The 17,079-nt window shown below is 53.2% G+C and overlaps 1 protein-coding gene across 1 annotated transcript in view; it reads left to right on the forward strand.

Moving 5' to 3' along the window:
• The first annotated feature begins 389 nt into the window (after positions 1 to 389).
• Positions 390 to 17,079, forward strand: part of VDR (vitamin D receptor) — a 33,093-nt gene continuing 16,403 nt past the window's right edge. Inside the window, exons 1-3 of the mRNA XM_079937755.1 lie at positions 390 to 716; positions 3,590 to 3,737; positions 14,092 to 14,222. Coding sequence (XP_079793881.1) covers positions 473 to 716; positions 3,590 to 3,737; positions 14,092 to 14,222 — 523 coding nt within the window. The 5' untranslated portion in view covers positions 390 to 472. The remainder of the gene's footprint in view (positions 717 to 3,589; positions 3,738 to 14,091; positions 14,223 to 17,079) is intronic.

Here is a 17,079-nt window from a genome sequence, read left to right on the forward strand (position 1 = left end):
GAGAAGAGCTAAAAGTGGCAGAAAACATCCTGTTTGAAAGCAGTGCGTTGCTGTATTTAACCCCTGCAGCACCTGCCCCGCCTACACCCAGTCTCCACAGACTGCAGATCCCAGACACCTGTCTTTGAAGCTATCCCAAGAGGCCAGGGCTAACCTGCACCATTCCCAGCTCCCGAGGGGCCTCTGCCATCGCCCGGGGAACCGGTCTCCTTCCCGCCCTCAGCAGCCTGCCAGGCACCCCTCTGGCTCTGCTTCTCCAAGCATCCCTAAAACCCTAGCGTGGGGCCGTGGGAGCAGTCGCGCTCCCTTGGAAGAAGCCCTCCCTCCCTCCCAGCACTCTCTGCTATGCTTTCCATTTGCCCATGTGCTGGATGCCACTCCCACTCCTTCCCACTGCTCTTGCTGCCCCCGGTCTCAAGGGAGGGCTGTTCCTGGCTGCCGCTGTGCTCCCGCCCCTTCAGTCCTGCCAGGGATGACACCGCATGTCTGCCCCCAACAGATCACTTCCGTCAAGTTTTCAGTCCCTGATCTGGGGACTAAAGCCCCTGGAAAGAGCCTCTCATCCTGCTTGATGAGCTCTCTAGCGGTGAGGCCAGCGCTGAGCTGTAAAGTGCTTCCCCTTCTCATTTCAGGGTCCTTTTGGTTGGAAGCGTCTGTGAGCCCTCACAGAAGGGCACCTCTGCGCTCGACTTCCCTTCCCTCCTCTGCTCCTTCAGGTGGGTGTTTCCTCCTCAGCCACAGCCTCCTGGCTTTCTGTTATCCGGGGGCGAGGGGAGGCGGGCGTGGGCAGGCGGCGGGCAGGGGGAAGAGGAGATACTCCCTTGCCCTTGGCAAACGTGGGTCGGTCCAGTCCTGTGTCAGCAGAGTCCTCAGCATCCCGCGGCCAGAGACCTGGAGCCAGGCTGATCGGGGTGAGGCCTCAGTGGGAGGGGCTTGCAGATGCCCAGGCCAGGACCCCAGGGGGCCATCCAGCATGGTGAGGTTTCCTATCCAGCTCCCAACTCCTTTCTCTTTCCTGGCCTCCACGGTCTCTGCCTGTCACTCCTGGCACTGCCAGCTCTCAGGCCATATGTGCCTGGGACTCTTCTCCACCTCTGGACTCTTGGTCCTGGGCCCTGGCTTCTTGGTAGCAGCGCATAACCCCAAGCAGGGCTGAGTTTTCTCTCAACTCACCTGAAATTGTCCTGTTCACTCTGGGCCTCCGGCTGCCGGGTCCAGCTTTCTGTCAGGCCTAACCCAGTGCCTGGGGTCCCACCCCCGGGCCAGGAGCCTTCCTGCCATCACTGTGTTGCAGGAAGGCGCAGTTGCCTGGCTGTGGTGCTGTGTTGTTTCAATTCTCTTGCATCATCACATCTCCAGTGAGCCCAGATGATGCTGAATACATGTTGGACGGATCTGACTGATTCCCTTCCACTCTCACATTTAACTTCTCTTTTTCCACCAAATCCACCGGATGTTTGGTCGCTGGATGACACGGACTCTGTAGCAACATCATGATGACTGGGAATTGCATCATCTCAGCTGACCTGGGGTCAAGCCACAAGCATCCTAGACAGTTTCTCTTCTTACCCCAATGGTATTGGGCCTCTGGGATCCCTGCCCACGTCTGGGTTGTGGGTGACACTCCAGGAGCCTGGAATCAGCCTGGACTTAATATGGGCTCTAGGGACAGTGTTGACAAACCCAAAGGCACGCTCTTTTATTTTTAGTTGTTTTACAGTTATGCAATGTTTTATGTAGCATATAAAACAGAAAATAGAGTTTTAATAATAGTAATAAGAATAAGAAGACACTGTATACTGACCAGTCAGAGAAATGGAATATGGTTACTGCATAATGCCTCTGCATGCCCTCCCCAATCTTACTCCCTCAAAAGTTTCTGTTAATCATTCCTTTGTTCTTTTTTTTTTTAAAGGGTTTCTCTCTCTGTCTCTGCATGTGTATATATATAAACATTATCGTTTAACAAGTATCAACCTAGCTGTGATAGGGATGGGCAACAGGGTCACTATTATTGCTTTAAAGTTCCCAGGAAAAGAAGAGCTGAAAGAGAAAGTTAGGGAATCCAATACATCTGTCTGTGCTCAGGGCCCCTCTGCCCCTGCAGGACTGACAATACCTGTCCTTATCTGTCCAGCTTCCTTTGTTTGGCTTGAAGCTCTTGGGGAGATTTTTCTTTTTGTAAAATTAAGTATTTGTTTTGTGCACTTTGTAATTATAGTTGCTAGAAAACCTCAATGTTTGGGCTTCTCTGGGCCTCATTTGGAAATCGAGTGATAATAATAGTACTTGCCTCATTGGGGTGAGATGAAGATGGACTGAAATAAGACCTTACCGGGCGTGGATGTGTCAAACCTCAGCTCAGGTTGAGAGCCTAGTCATTGGAAAGAAGCTTGGAGCTTCCCAAGGGCCCCTGGAAGCTGCCTCTCCCACTTAGTGGGAGGACATGGCGCCAGGGTAGGAGGGGTTAGGGTGCTCGTCTCCTCACCACTGGCTTTCTCTCTTGTTTTTCTTCTGTCCTGAGGGACCCTCCTGCCCTGAAGCCAAGGCACTTAAACCTGTAACAACCCATGTGAGGACTCAGATAAAACCGGGAGGCAGCAGGGTCTGAAACCATTTCAGGGAGGCAGGAGGGACCCCTGAAGCAGCTCTGAGCTGACAGCAGTGGGGGTCAGAGGCCAAGGCCCCAGCTTGCCCAAGGGAAGACCTGTCAGCAGCTTCCTGAGAAGGATGTCCCAAAGCTATATACTTTGTTCCCTCTATCTCCTTCCCCCCTTTCTTCAAGTGTGAAATCCATCTCTAGATAATGCCTATTTATACAAGCCATCTCTGAAAACAAGATTAGTTCACTGTATATGACTCAGAAGGACGTTCAGAACAATGTGTTGAATTGATATTGAAAAAAAAGAGAGAGAAAAAGACTGATGAATTTGGTACCAGGACCGCAGGAGCACAAGTCCTGTCCATCCTGAGCTGCAGGGCGGCGAGGACCTGACACGATAGGGTCTGATTTGGGCATGTAGTCTATCTTCTTCCCCTTGCCCTGAAGGAAAGAGGGGCTGAGGGTTTCCCTCTGCGTTGGAGGCTGTTGGACGGCCCTCGTCCCTCCTGGAGGGGACACTAGGCAAGAGAGGCCTCTGACCTGCGGCAGGTCCGCTGCTGAGGTGGAGCTGAGACCAGTGGTGTGCGTCTGTTCATTCGCATAATCCTTCCTCACACCCAGTGAAGAAAAACACATTCTTCAGATGAGGACAGTGGGGTGCAAAGAGGCTGAGCATCTCACCCAAAGTAGCCCAGCCTGCAGGCTGCAGACTCTGCTCCCTGGCGCCTCGGTTCCAGGCCACGCCGCGAGCATCACTGCAGCGCCCCTCCACAGGTTTGCTCCGAACTGGGTTAGGAGCCCACCTTCTGCTCGAGGCCAGCGCAGTGTCAGGAGGGTGAGCTGGGGACCGAGAGCCATGAAGGGAGGGCACCAAAGAATCCTGCTCTGGCCTGGGCCCCAGGGAGCTGCCCAGCTTTGCTGAGCTCCTGGCGGAAGGGCCGCCAGCCGGCCCTGGCACTGTCTCACCCCTGCCTGCTGTCCTTGCAGGGATGGAAGCGATGGCAGCCGGTGCTTCCTTACCTGACCCCGGCGACTTCGACCGGCACGTGCCCCGGATCTGCGGTGTGTGCGGAGACCGAGCCACTGGCTTCCATTTCAACGCTATGACCTGCGAAGGCTGCAAAGGCTTCTTCAGGTAAGTCCTCCCCAAGGGCGACGGGGAGGAGAGCAACGGGGTTTCCCAGGAAGAGACCCTGCGTTTTCCGCGTCTCCTTCCCTACCAGGCCCGGGAACACGCCAGCTCTCACAGCCCCCGGGGGCGATAGTGTCTCGAGGCTGTCTTCTTCCTCCTCTGCCCTCAGCTCCAGCTCGTCCTCTGACTCTCTCTGAAACTGCTTTCCTGAGGTGGCATGTAGGTCCCCATCCTTCCATTACCCCTTTACCCCGCAGCCCCCTGCACCGACTCACATGTCTGTCCTCCCGGAGCAAACCTCCTATCAGTTGATGATCACAGCTTCCTAATCCAAGAGGCCGGCATGGCCTTGGGGAGGCCCAAGAACTTGGCCTCAGAGATTGCCTCTCCCCACCCCCCATAAAAATCAAACCATTCCCTGGAACAAGGGAAACTGCATCCCTGATTTGACCTCCATAGTTGATCTGTGCCCAGATCTGCGTCCACGGCTTGCTTGTCCCAGGTTGGAAAGCCAGCCTCAGGAAGCACAGGCATTCCTGTTTGGTCAGGGCCAGTTCCTCTATCAGCAGCCTTCTCTCTCCTCATGTGAGCCCAGCATTACCAGTGTAAACAGTGTGGGAAAGTACCAGAAAGGCTAGACAAAGGCTGTTCCCATCCGGAACCAGGGAGGGAGGATAGGGAAGTGACGAATTACAGGATGGAATTGTGAACCATGAGAAATTGGCATTTGGCATATTTTGAAGAGAGAGAAAGAGAGAGAGGGAGAGAGAAGCCTGCAAGAAGGTGACCAACAAAGAGCTTCTGTATAATAGTCTTGTTGGAGGTGAGTAAAACTAAGGGCAAGGCTTTAGCCATCAAAGAGAGGAAAGTCAATCAAGTCTAGAACAAGGACTCCCATTTCCCTGAACGGGCATTGAGGGCAGAGTGAATCAGAGGCCTCAGGATGTCTGCGGTGCTCTCCTCCAGCTCGGGGACCCCCGGGCTCTATATATACAGGCTCCCGACTCACCTGCCCTCTGTCTCGGGAGCTGGCAGGCCTGGAGTTTCACTGCCTTGAGCAACCGCTGGGCCACGGGCAGGGCTTCTGCGGGTGCTAACTGCCTGTGTGGCCTGGCACTGGTTGCCTACTCAGCTCGGGAACCAGACCGGCAGCGTCGCTGGTTCCAGGTCCTGTTGCCACGACTCTTGTTCCTCTGGTCTGAAGCCCGTGCTTTCTGCAGGGTGGGCCTTTCCGAGCCCAGGCCTTGTGTCCCAGGTGCCACCTGGACCCTTTGCTGCCAGGGCCTGGGGATGGGGGAGCTGCCTTCAGAGTGAAAATGGAGAAGGGGTCTGGGTGCTCGCTTCAGGGCCTGTTTCGCATCTTAAAACCAGGCAGAAATGTGTGGGCTGTAGTGCTACCGTGCCGTTAATTAATTGTCTGTCTTTGCTCAAATCTCTCGACTTCTCTATGTTTCAGTTACCCCGACCCCTCTAGTATATAGAATAAACGGAGGATTAATGAAATAACATATACAAAGGTGTTTTGAGAAACAAAGCACAGTAGAAATATATACATATTTGAGCCTGATGGGTCAATACTGATGTCCTTTGTGGAACCTTGTCCTAATAAACAGAAGTCTCTCCAGCCATCCACCCTCCTTTTGTTTTCTCTTTCACACACTGCCTCCCAGATTTTAATGAGCAACTGTGATCCGAGCACTGGACTAGGAGCTAGGGACATGGAGACCCAGACAAAGGTCATATCTCGTCAATCTGTAACCCAAACGTCTCCAGCGGCTCTCAGGGCTGTTTGGTTGATTCATGGACCCCACCCCAAATCCCCTCTCTTTCCAGGTCACCACCCACTGGGGCTCTGCTCTGAGAGATGGGACTCTTAGGTGGCTGCTTATTGGATTATGACATGTGGGAGTTCCTCACTAGAGTAGCTCTGACTCCTGCGCACCTGGGCTTGCTGCCCTCAGACACACCACTAGGTGGTGAATCCTTGGGACAGACCCATTAGGCATCCGAGTGGAGGGAGGACAGTCTCCCTCATGTCCAGAGCCAGGTGATGCCAAAAAGACAGGGACGGCAGGTTTGCACCTGCAGGGCACCACGGACCAGCAGTGTGGCTCGCTGCACGTGGGCACATTATGCTACCGTAACCCAGCCTTAGCCCCTCTCTCTGAGATGCCTCAGAGTTCTGCTGCTGGCTGCTGGCCACACCCCCCGCCTGCAAGGCCTGGCATTACCGGCGGCAGGCTGCTTTTATCTTGTTACCCTGTCCTCGGTCTACCTTATATCTTCACTATCTCTGCCTTGATGACTGAGCCAGGCTGCACTTTCTGAAAAGCCAACATCTCTGTTGTTTGGCTTGAATTTTGTTTTATAAATACACGCACACACGCATGCACGCACCGTTGATCTTCACTGTCTGTGGAGTCCGTATCTGCAAATTTGACTACCTGCTAAAATTTACTTGTAGTCCCCAAATCAATACTTGCAGCCCTTCTGTGCTCATTTGTGGACACGTGCAGAGTGGAGAAAACTTCGAGTCTCCCGATGCGCATGTTCCCAGCTGAGGCCACGCAAGACATCCTGCCTCTGCCTTGGCTCTCACGCTGTAAACAAGTGTCTTTTTCTTGGTCTATTTAGTGCCACCCTTTTTGCGTTTTTGTACCTGGTGGTGATTTCACTGTTCAAGATGGCACCCAAGCCTGGTGCTGAAATTCTGTCCAGTGTTCCTAAGCACAGGAAAGCTACAAGTTGCCTCGCAGAGAAAAGACGTGTTAGACAAGCTTTGTTCAGACGTGGGCTATAGTGCTGTTGGCTGTGAGTTCAACATTAATGAATCAACAATATGTATTAAATGAGGTGCCTTTAAACAGATAACACACATGAAACAAAGTTATGTACTGAGGGATTGATGAAAACGTTGTGACCAGAAGCTCTCAGGAACCTAACCCGTGTTCTCTTAGGAGCGATGGTTCAATATTTGCTGATGGTTCAATATTTGCTTGATAGAACATAACTACCTCAAATAACAAGAATAGACTGTCTATATGTAATGTCTTCTCTTCTTTCCCCTCCCTTCCCCTACTTCTCCTCCTTTGCTTCATACAAATTCTGTTTGATATTCTTCCACTTTAGTCTATTTCAAATAGTTGTTTGAGAATTCCATTGTCACTTGTATCTGTTTGTGAAATCCTGATCCTGGGAAGGAAGGCCTCTGTCAGTGGGAGGTACTTCTCTGTGTCGGGTACCACATCCTTGAGAACACAAAGATAACACAAGTCCTTGCTCTCAAGGAGCTCACTCAACCCTACGGTAGCAGTTCTCAAGGCAAGAGCATTACTCTGGTGTTGGGTCACTGGCTATTTTCTAAGCCCTGGGGTATAAGCCCATTTGACCATTTCGTGTTTGGTTGACTTCTAAGTCAAGCTAAACTGCTCTAGAAGGTAGAGCTCTGGTCATCCCAGCAGGTCCAAGACTCATAATCAAACCGAAGTGTGATTATGGGGGTTGGTCAGTTCTGTTGATCCATGGTCAGACATTAGAGACTGTTGCCGGCCAGTTCCTCACACACACATATATATATAGTGATGATCTATGGATGTGGATGAATCTCTTATCATGAATGGCTTTGTCCATTGATATATTGTCCATTGATATATTCCCTTGATATAAGGGAAAGGTGTAAAGGACAGAGAAGAAAAATCAGAAAGACCCTTTTGATGAAGAGAATGAAGAATACTGGCGACGTTTAAGAGGTGGACTTGGAAGGCAAGGTTGAGAAACAGATCACTGCTCGCCTCTGTACGTCGTCTCCCTCCTCCTCAGGACACCGTGAAGCTGACATGTGCAGCAAGTACCAAGCCAACAAAGACAGTGTGGAGAAATGCCTTCTTGTTTGTGAGCCCCAAGGTTCTCAGGGACCTTGTTGATGACGGGCCTTGGGGAGCACAGGCTGGTGAGGATCCAGGAACGTGAGGAGTGTTCTGGCTTTCAGGAAGTTCATCCTGACAATATTTGCAGGAGCTGTGCTGTGAAGGGAGCAGAGCAACGGGGCAGGTGTCCAGCGACTCAAAGTGCTAAAAGGCAGTAGAGTAAATAGAGAGGGGAGGGGTGGTCGTTTGGGGCGTTCTGTGGGCACAGTGAATGAGTCACCAAGAGGTTGGTGTTGCTGGAGAGAACTTTGTCCAGGCCAGCTGGCATCTGGCCTCTCTCCATAGCTGCTCAAAGATGTGAACGGAAGAGAATGAGGGGGTCAGCTGTGGATCAGCTATGAGTGATGTTTGGAAGCTTCGGGGGAGGAGGCCAGAGTAGCTGGAGAGGGAACGCCACTGGAGGTGTCAAGAAAGGCAGCTGGGCTTCCCTGGTGGCGCAGTGGTTGGGAGTCCGCCTGCCGATGCAGGGGATACGGGTTCGTGCCCCGGTCCGGGAAGATCCCACATGCCGCGGAGCGGCTGGGCCCGTGAGCCATGGCCGCTGAACCTGCGCGTCTGGAGCCTGTGCTCCGCAACGCGAGAGGCCACAGCAGTGAGAGGCCCACGTACCGCAAAAAAAAAAAAAAAGAAAGGCAGCTACGTGGACATGAGGGAGAGGGCACATCTCTTTCTGGTCAGTGTTTTATTTCCTTAGGAAGCCAGCACTCTCCTCAGGGCTCACTGGTGTGAATTCCCTCTCGACACACACTGGGAATCCTCTCCGTGCGATGGCAGTAGAGGTGCCAGTGGAGAGGATGGCCATATGCTATCCCCTACTTCCAACCCGCCCACCTCAGATCCTGCCTCTATCCCAGTGGCTTCTGTGTCCTACAGAAGTCCTTCAAGCAGCCCCTGCTTCCTGCTCGTGGACTTTGGAGGGCGTACTTTTGACGGCTGCTCTGGCTTGGACTGAGATATGGTGGATTCGTGATAAGGACCATATCATGTAAGAATATCAGAGGCTTTGGAATCAAACAGATCTTGATTCTAATCTCAGCTTTTACACTTTTTAGCTGTGTGACATTAAGCAAATTGTTTAGCTTTCCATTGCCTTTTTGTACCACCTGTAAAATAGGGATAATACCTATCCTAATAGGTTGTTGAGAGCATGGGAGAGAATATGTAAAGTACTGGCAGAGAAGGCTCTCAATAAGTGGTACCTATTATCACTGTCCCTTTGTAGTGTCTGAGTTTCTGAGAACAGACAGTCCTTTCCTCTCCGCTATCGTGGAACCTGGAACACGTGTGACTTTGTGTGTCAGCAAGGGTCTCTGATTAAAGGTCCCCAAATGGGAGTTAAATATCAGGTATGAGAAAGGAAGGGCTGGTCCAGGGGCTCTAGAGACCTTCATGTCAGTCAAGGACTCTGTGAGACCTGGTTGGTGCTCTGAGAAACTGGACATTGCTCGCTGTAACTCACACAAAGACTGTGGGTCTAGACATCAGGTGCAACAACACATGAAGCAACGGTACGTTTCGAGTTTCTCTGCCTGCAGAGCCCCACACCAGGCACCCCAGGCATTGGTGTGAGATGTGCTCTTTGCTTCCAGGGTCTCGGATTCTCACTGCTTTCTTCGGCCACCCTTCAGCTCCCACTGCCCCTCCCTGCCAGCTTCTCTCCTTTCCCTTTATTTAGTGCTTACTTTGTACCAGATCCTGCTTCCTTTATTTAATCCTTACAGCAACCCGCTCTGTAGGGTTGTTTCCATTTTACAGATGTGGAAACTGAGGCATGGCCATGGGGAGATTAAGTAACTTACGCAAGGTTGTACATTAGAGTTTAAACCCAAACAGATCCATCTAACAAAAGTCTGTTTTTCATTTAAATTTTTAAAATAGCTATAAAGGGTGGGGTTTTTTGTTTTTGTTTTTTGTCTGGTTAAGTAATGCCTGTGAATGGTTTTTTTTTAAAAAGATGTAGACAGTTCAAAAGGGAACATAAGTGAAAAATAAGTCTCCTTCTCAACCCAACTCTCAGGTCCCTACCCACAGGATGAATTCCTGGAAGTGGCTTTACTGTGTGAAAGGCTCTGTGCACTTTATATATTGGTAGATACAGGCATACCTTTGCAGATACTGTGTTTTTTACAAATTGAAGGTTTGTGGCAACCCTGCATTGTCAGATGATAATTAACAGTTTTTAATGATAAAGTATTTTTTGATTAAAGTGTATTCATTGTTTTTGTAGATGTAATGCTACTACACACTTAATAGATCACAATATCGTGTAAACATCACTTTTATATGCACTGGGAAACCAAAAATTTGCGTGACACGCTCTATTGCGGTATTGGCTTTATTGCGGGGGTCTGGAACCAAACCTGCGATGTCTCAATGTATGCCTGTATTGCCAAATTGCCCTCCACAAAAGAGGCCTGCGCTCTTTACCAGTGCTAACCTACCTTCCCTTAAAGTTGGTTTTTCTTTTTTAACCCACCTGCTGAGAACCCCTTGATGTCACCACACACAAATGTGCCCAGTGGGTCTCATTATCAGACCACACAGGCAGGCCTTTCATATCAGGAGCTCTGTAAGACATCTGCATCCCGACTGGGCTCTGGGATTTCTGTGACACTAGAGCTGCAGTGGAGACAAAGCTCAGAGCTAGTATTTGGCCCCAGTTTTGGGTTTTACAAGGTGTGTCTCTGCTGTCAGGGGTTACCTACTGAAAAAGGACCCTCCTGTCCCAGGTCCGAGACCCTGGCCCCAGGCGCTCGATGCTTTTGTGAGCTGCTTGTCTCATGTTTTGATGAGTTGGTCTCTGGTGCAAGAATCCGTCAATGTCCTTTCTCACCCTGGCTTTCTAGAAACTACGTCTATATTTAGCCTGGTTGCACCACCCCTAACCACCCCCCCCTTCCTGAGCTGGGGTATAATTGCCAACCATCCAGAAAATGACAGGGTCCAGGCTGCGAGCGCTGCTGAGGAAATGGGCTCCCTTGGAAACCCAAGGCTCCTGTTTCTCAAAACCAAACCAGCTCCCAGACCATTAGTGTTAGGAGGAAGGTAGGGCAGGGCACGGATCTTCAGGACAAAGCACAGAGCCAGGCCTGGCCAGTCTGGCTGCCCTGAGTCCTCGTGGGCAGAGGCTAGCTGACAGCCACATGCGTGCAAGTGCCCTTAGAAGGCGGGAGGACGCGGAAGAACTGGGCTTCAGAGACCAGGGAAACTGTGTCCTGCCAAACAGCCATGCTGGGCCAGACAAGCCAGAAAGGCTGGCCCCAGAGCCCAGGCTCCGGGAAGGGCCTGGGTCTGACTGCTGGAGTTGGTGAGAGAGCTTTCCCTGCCCCAAAGGCTGACCCCACAACCCAGAGCATGACGACGTTGTCCGTGATGTGCAGCCTCCGTCTTCCCAGCCACTGGCCAGCACTTGCCTCTGATTCTGTCTGTAGAGGAGCCACGGAAGAGCTGGTTACTGTTTGCTTTCGTAATAGTAACTTCAGAGCTCCATGTGTTTATAGGCTGCTTTCCGCTTTGCTCAAATAATGTGCAGACACAGTACAGGGCTGGTGGGCTTCAGGAGAAGGTGTGGCAACGGGTGACAACCACAGGCTGTGTTCTTACCACCCGTCTGAGCGCTGCTGTGAGCCTGGCCAGTAGAATTTCTAACATCTTTCTTCCTCCCTCCCTCTCTTTCTCCTTTCCTTCCTTCCATCCTTCCCTCTCTGTCTCTGTCCCTTTCTCTCTCCCCCTGTCTCTCCCTCCCTCCCTCCTTCCCTCCTTTCTTCTCTCCCCCTTCCACCACCCCCTTTCTCTCCATCTCTCCCTCCTTGTCATGGTCTTGGTCCTCCTCCTCTTTCAATCTCAATCCTGTTGGGCTTCATACTCCTAATATAAGGTTGAAAGTAAGGACACTGGGCCCCCTCCCCCAGTATTTTCTCTTAACCCGGCTCTGCATCCTCTGGGTTCCCACCCCAGCCTCTCTGGAATCCACTGCTGTCAGACAAGGTTGGGCTGAGCAGCTATCTTCCACTCTCCTGTGTGTGGAAGCCTGGGTCAGGCTTCAGATTTACAATATGAGAAAGATAAGAGAAAGAGAGTGAAGTTTCAAAATCTTTTTCCAAGCAAATTTGCAGCTGGGGGAGGTACGCACTGGTGAGGGGCAAGGGGCAGGCCCCGTAGAGCCTGAGGAAGGACAGCCGGGCCTCGAAAGGACGCTGGGGCCCCCTCCCTCCTGGGGCCTCGGGAAGCTCTCAGCCCCCAGCGCAGGGATGTGAGAGGCTTTGGCTCATGTGTCTAGAGGTGCCGTGATGTGTGCTCTCCTTGGTGCCCGCGGCCCTAGAGAATGAACAGGGTGACCTCTGAGCCAGACAGGACAGTGGGTAGGAGGACAGAGCAGCCCCTCAGTTCAGCCCCCAGGCTAAATGTGTGGTTGTTTAAAAAAAAAAAAAAAGGAAATGAGAGTTCGCTCTAATTAGAAACTTCTGGTCCTTGAGTAGGGTTAGAGAATTATGGGCATTCTGGGGCCCGAGCATTTGGGGTATAACAGGTGGGAAGGAGAGAAGGGAGTAAAAGGGGAGCCAATCTCATGTCCGGGAACAGATCGATGTGCCCTGTGGTGGTGACAGTATCTCATTTCAGGTTAAGCAAGGTGCTTCTATGTCCTTCCGTTCCTCTGGGAAGCTGCAGTAAACGTATGGAAGCACAAGGAAAAAAGGCTTTCTGTTTCCATAGGCAAGAGCCTGGGATACAGTCTCTCCCTGAGGAGTCACTGCAGGGGCAGGACACGGCCTTCAGTGGGCTGGACTGGGGGCTAAACCACCCGAATAGCTAGCACTCCTCCACCTCCCCGTATTGCCCAGTCTGCTGGTGACCCCTTGGGTGTGAGGGTTGTGATGGGAGGGTACCAGGGCCGAGGTCCAAAGCCAACAGCACCTGCTTCCCAGACCACTGGGTGTCCTTTGCCTTGAGCTGTGCTCAAGGGCCAGCTGCCTGAAGCCGTTCGCCTGTGAGCTCAGCTTCATCGAGCTCCTTGAGTTTCTGGGTATGAAACGGTATGTCCAATCCAGGAAGCTAAAAGCTGAGCCTCACATTCCTGAGGTCCCAACTTGAGAGCCTCAACTCTTTGCTAAATCGCCTCAAGTAAGCCTCTTCACCTCAGGGGTCCTATCCATAAAATGAGGGGTGCCCTAAGGGTCTTAGAGTCTGACTACCTATGACTTCCTGTTCCTCTAGTCTCTTCTCCCCTCTCCCATGGGTCAAGTTGGTTTGGTCCCCGTATGTCCATGTCGACTGATGAACGTGTTTGTCCTAAATCATATGTGTTCCAGTGAATGTGAACAATAAGTCATTTTTTCACCAAAAACATAACTAGTATATGACAACTGGAGAAGACGATATCAGTAGCTTATCTCCAGGAGAGGGAAAGGGTTGGGCCCGGACCTTGGCTTCTAAGGCTTGGGCACCTCCACAGCTCCTTGAAAGAGGCTGCTGCTCACAGAGAAAGTGATTCTGCCACCATCTTCCCCCAGCTAAATCCTGGCCCCTGTCCTGGGGCAGAAGAACTGGGGCCTCCCCTTGCTGGGGCTGGGGAGAGTAAGAGGAACCTCTAGGATACAGATGCTGAGAAGCCTCTGGGGAGCTGTCCTTTACGCAGCCTCATGAGCGTCCCATGTGCCGTGGCTGGGAGCAGGGGAGAACGCCGGAATTAGGAAAATGAGCCTTTGGGCTTGCAGGCATGCCTGTGCGCACACACACGCACACGCACACACACAAGTTTACATAGGCTGTGGGGTGCAGCGGGGGGTGCCAACTAAGAGCTAAGAGCTCTTCGGTAGTTTTCTGTTCTTACAGAACTCTTTAACTTCCTCTACCTTTCCGAAAGCCGAGGCCAGACCTCGAGGCACCCACCTGCTCGTGCGGCTGCTTCTCCTGCTGGGCAGCTCGTCTGGGTGTCTGAAGCTATGGTTTGGGCCCTTTCTCCCTTCTCTGTGCACCTGTGCACATGTCTGTCCCTGAACCGGGGATGCTCTAGTCACAGATCTCTGACTCTAGAAGACTTAAAGAGATAAAGCTGAGACCAGCTTCATCGCCTCTCATGAATGCACTAAAGGCAGTGAGGGCAACTCTACAGATTTCAGTATTAAATTTTTTTTTTTTTTGCTAGCTCATTCACTCGTATTTCCTGTGTAATAAAAAGAAAGGGAGAAAAAAAAAAAGAAAGGGAGGAGGAGAGTACTGTAAAGGTAAGTAAAACCAATGATGGGGGCAGAATAGGAAATGACTGGGCTGGGCAGCCATCCTCCTTGGGAGACATAGAGCCCCGGGGTCGGGGGTTGGGGGGGCATTGGCAGGTCTCCTGATCACAGCCCTCTCAGGCCACTCTCCCACAGGGCAGGGCCGAGGGGCTGGGAAGCAGGTGACCCAGCCGAGGGTCTGTGCTCTCTCCGCAGACGGAGCATGAAGCGGAAGGCACTGTTCACCTGTCCCTTCAACGGAGACTGCCGCATCACCAAGGACAACCGCCGCCACTGCCAGGCCTGCCGGCTCAAGCGCTGTGTGGACATCGGCATGATGAAGGAGTGTGAGTTTCAGGGGCGGGGCCTGGGCGGGGCGAGGGCGCGGTCAGGGGGAAGGTGGCTGCCGTTTATGCAGGTTTGGCCAGCAATGTCCTCTTGCCCTTCCTCTGTAGCTGCCGGCATTTGGGGCCTGAGTCGGGGGTCCGGGCATGAGTGGGACCAGCAGCATCAGGCAGGGCGGCTGGAACTCCAAGATCAAAGGCCCAAGGAGTCCTGCCAGCCTTTTTAGGATCCGTGTGTGTGTGTGTGTGTGTGTGTGTGTGTGTGTCCTCAGGCCCAGGAAGGGCCCGTCCTGTGCGAGGCCTGTGAGGGGGGACAGGCAGGGCACTGCCTACATGAGCCCCCCCAGGTTTGTCTTCCTCTAAGACGTCATCGCCATTCTTACAGCAGCCTCTTTCCAGAACCTTCGGGGAAAGCATGAGGTTCAAGGACCCCAGGGTTCTTTGGAGTTTGGGAGAGAGGGCTGCTGTGAGTGGGGAGGGGCAGGAGTGATGGAGAGGAGAAACATTCAGAGCCTGGCTGTCATGGGGGTTCTGCCCCACCCTAGCCTTCCAGCCACTCTGGCCCAGTGAGCAGATCCGAGGGCTGGTGTCCAGGACTAGGTGGAAAGATCCTGTAAGGGGAAGCCCTAGACTCTAGGAGGACCCTCTAGGTCCAGATTGAAAAAGAGGATCGATCCTCTAGGACTTCCTGCCCAGCACTGGCATTGCAGAAGAGGACCAATGTGGCAGGTTAACAGGTTCTGACCCACTGTTAAAAGCAACCCTTGGGGGGCTTCCCTGGTGGCGCAGTGGTTGGGAGTCCGCCTGCCGATGCAGGGGACACGGGTTCGTGCCCCGGTCCGGGAAGATCCCACACGCCGTGGAGCGGCTGGGCCTGTGAGCCGTGGCTGCTGAGCCTGCGCGTCCAGAGCCTCAGAGCCTGTGCTCCGCAACGGGAGAGGCCACAACAGTGAGAGGCCCGCGTACCGCAAAAAAATAAAAACAACCCTTAGGGACTTCTCTGGCGGTCCAGTGGTTAAGACTCCGTGCTTCCAACTCAGGGGGCGCGGGTTGGATCCTTGGTCGGGAACTAAGATCCCACATGCTGTGTGGCGTGACCAAAACAAAACAAAACTAAGCTAAACTAAAAATAACCCCTGGACTTTGCGTTTGAGCTCTAGTGCCAGTTACTTGGTAAGCAGAGTACCCATTGAATTCAGTAGACCCTGGGAAGGGCTGACCAGGCCCTCCCCTGGGCTGGAAGCAAGGGCACTGGGCTGGCCTGGTCACGGGGGCCCTCGGCACACTACTCCCTGCTCTGTGCCTTTTGCTCACCCCCGTCTGTGAACTGTACCCTGATCCCTTCCAGGGCCTGGGATGGGGGCCGTGCCCTGCTAAGCTATGGGCCTGAGGAGTCTCAGGAGGGACATTCAGATACAGCCACCCCTGGAGGCCCTCCTGGCCATGGGGCCAATTCTGGGGGGCGGGGGGTGGGCATTGGAGACGTTAGGTACAGGGGAGACGTGTCTGGAACAAGGAAAAAGCCACAGGACAGGGCTGAGGGGATGGGAAATTTCTTCCTTGATGGGAAAAAATGCTCTGTTTTTGGGAAACAGAGGCCAAGTGGTGGTCCCAGTGAGGCCTCCTCGGGCTTTTACAGGCTCCCTTCTGGTGGGCCATGGCCCCTCACTCCCGATACCAGCTCCCCAGCCAACGCCAGCAGCCCTGGAAGAAGCTTCCAGGCCATCGTTCCTCCTCGCCCCCATGGGAGCATGCAGGCCTGGGCACGCTGATCACTCCTAGCCCGGGTCCCCTGCCCCGCCCAACTCCTGTTTATCCTGGAGTCATGGAGGCTCAAGGCCTGGGTACCTCGTGGAGCTCCTCACACGTTGGCTTAGTGCAGCCTGCTCTGTTCAAGGTGCCAGGCTGGACGTAAACAGGAAGCAGTGTGCGCCGCCCCTGCCCCTGCCCCCTCCGAGCACACAGCCTCCACAGGGCAGGGGGCCATGGTTCTAAGGCTCCAGCCAACCAAGAATGGCCCAGAGTTACACCTGGAACTCAGTAAGGCTCTGCCGCAGGAGTTCTGGTCAGGGCCAGCCTCACTGATGTCCCGGAAGTGCCTGTCCTTTGTCTCAGGAGAAAAGAGGTGCTCCATCCGCTTAGAACAGGAAGCACACTTAGAAATCATCTGAGACCCAGAAAGGCAAAACTATTAACACCAGGATTGGAGTCAGAAGGCGTGTTGGGACTAGAATCCAACCCGTTGTCCCTCCTGGATCCCTCCTGGTCCCCGTGGAGATTACTGCATCCACCGTGATGAGCAGGCCTTGAGTGTTTCAGGGTGCTTCCACCCCAGGAACACCACGTGGTGGGGGGCCAGCGATCCAGAAGTGGGTGCCCACCCCCAGCCCCCGGTCAGCTTTGTGCCTCAGCCAACCTGATCTCAGCCTCAGTCCCTCGGACGGAGCCCCGTGCCCCCCTCCTGCTCTATGCCCAGGGCAGCCCTGTGCCCACCACTCTTGCCAGGCTAGTGCAGGGAGCTGTGCTGAGTTAGGGATGGGCTGATAGAGCTGCGTTTTGGGGTCTGGGCCCCAGAGCTCCATTTGTAAGAGAAATGTTGGGGCAACATGAGGCTTCTTCTTCCCACTGCCCCAAAGGGAAGGTCCTCCCCGAAGAGCTCTATTTCCTGCCTCAGGTTAGCCAAGCTTTGGGGGGCCTGCAGCTCCCCAGCTCAGGTCCCCTAGGAGAGCTGCTTGTGTATCACCCAGGCTGGCTGTCATCCCCAAGGCCTAGCCTCCTAGAGACAGCTGAGTGTCAACATTAGTAAAACCACAGGGCACCCCAGGGCTCCCTTTGAAGGGAGCTGCAAACCCAGGCTCCT

The sequence above is a fragment of the Stenella coeruleoalba genome, assembly GCF_951394435.1.
Source record: "Stenella coeruleoalba genome assembly, chromosome: 11".
NCBI classification, from domain to species: Eukaryota; Metazoa; Chordata; class Mammalia; order Artiodactyla; family Delphinidae; genus Stenella; species Stenella coeruleoalba.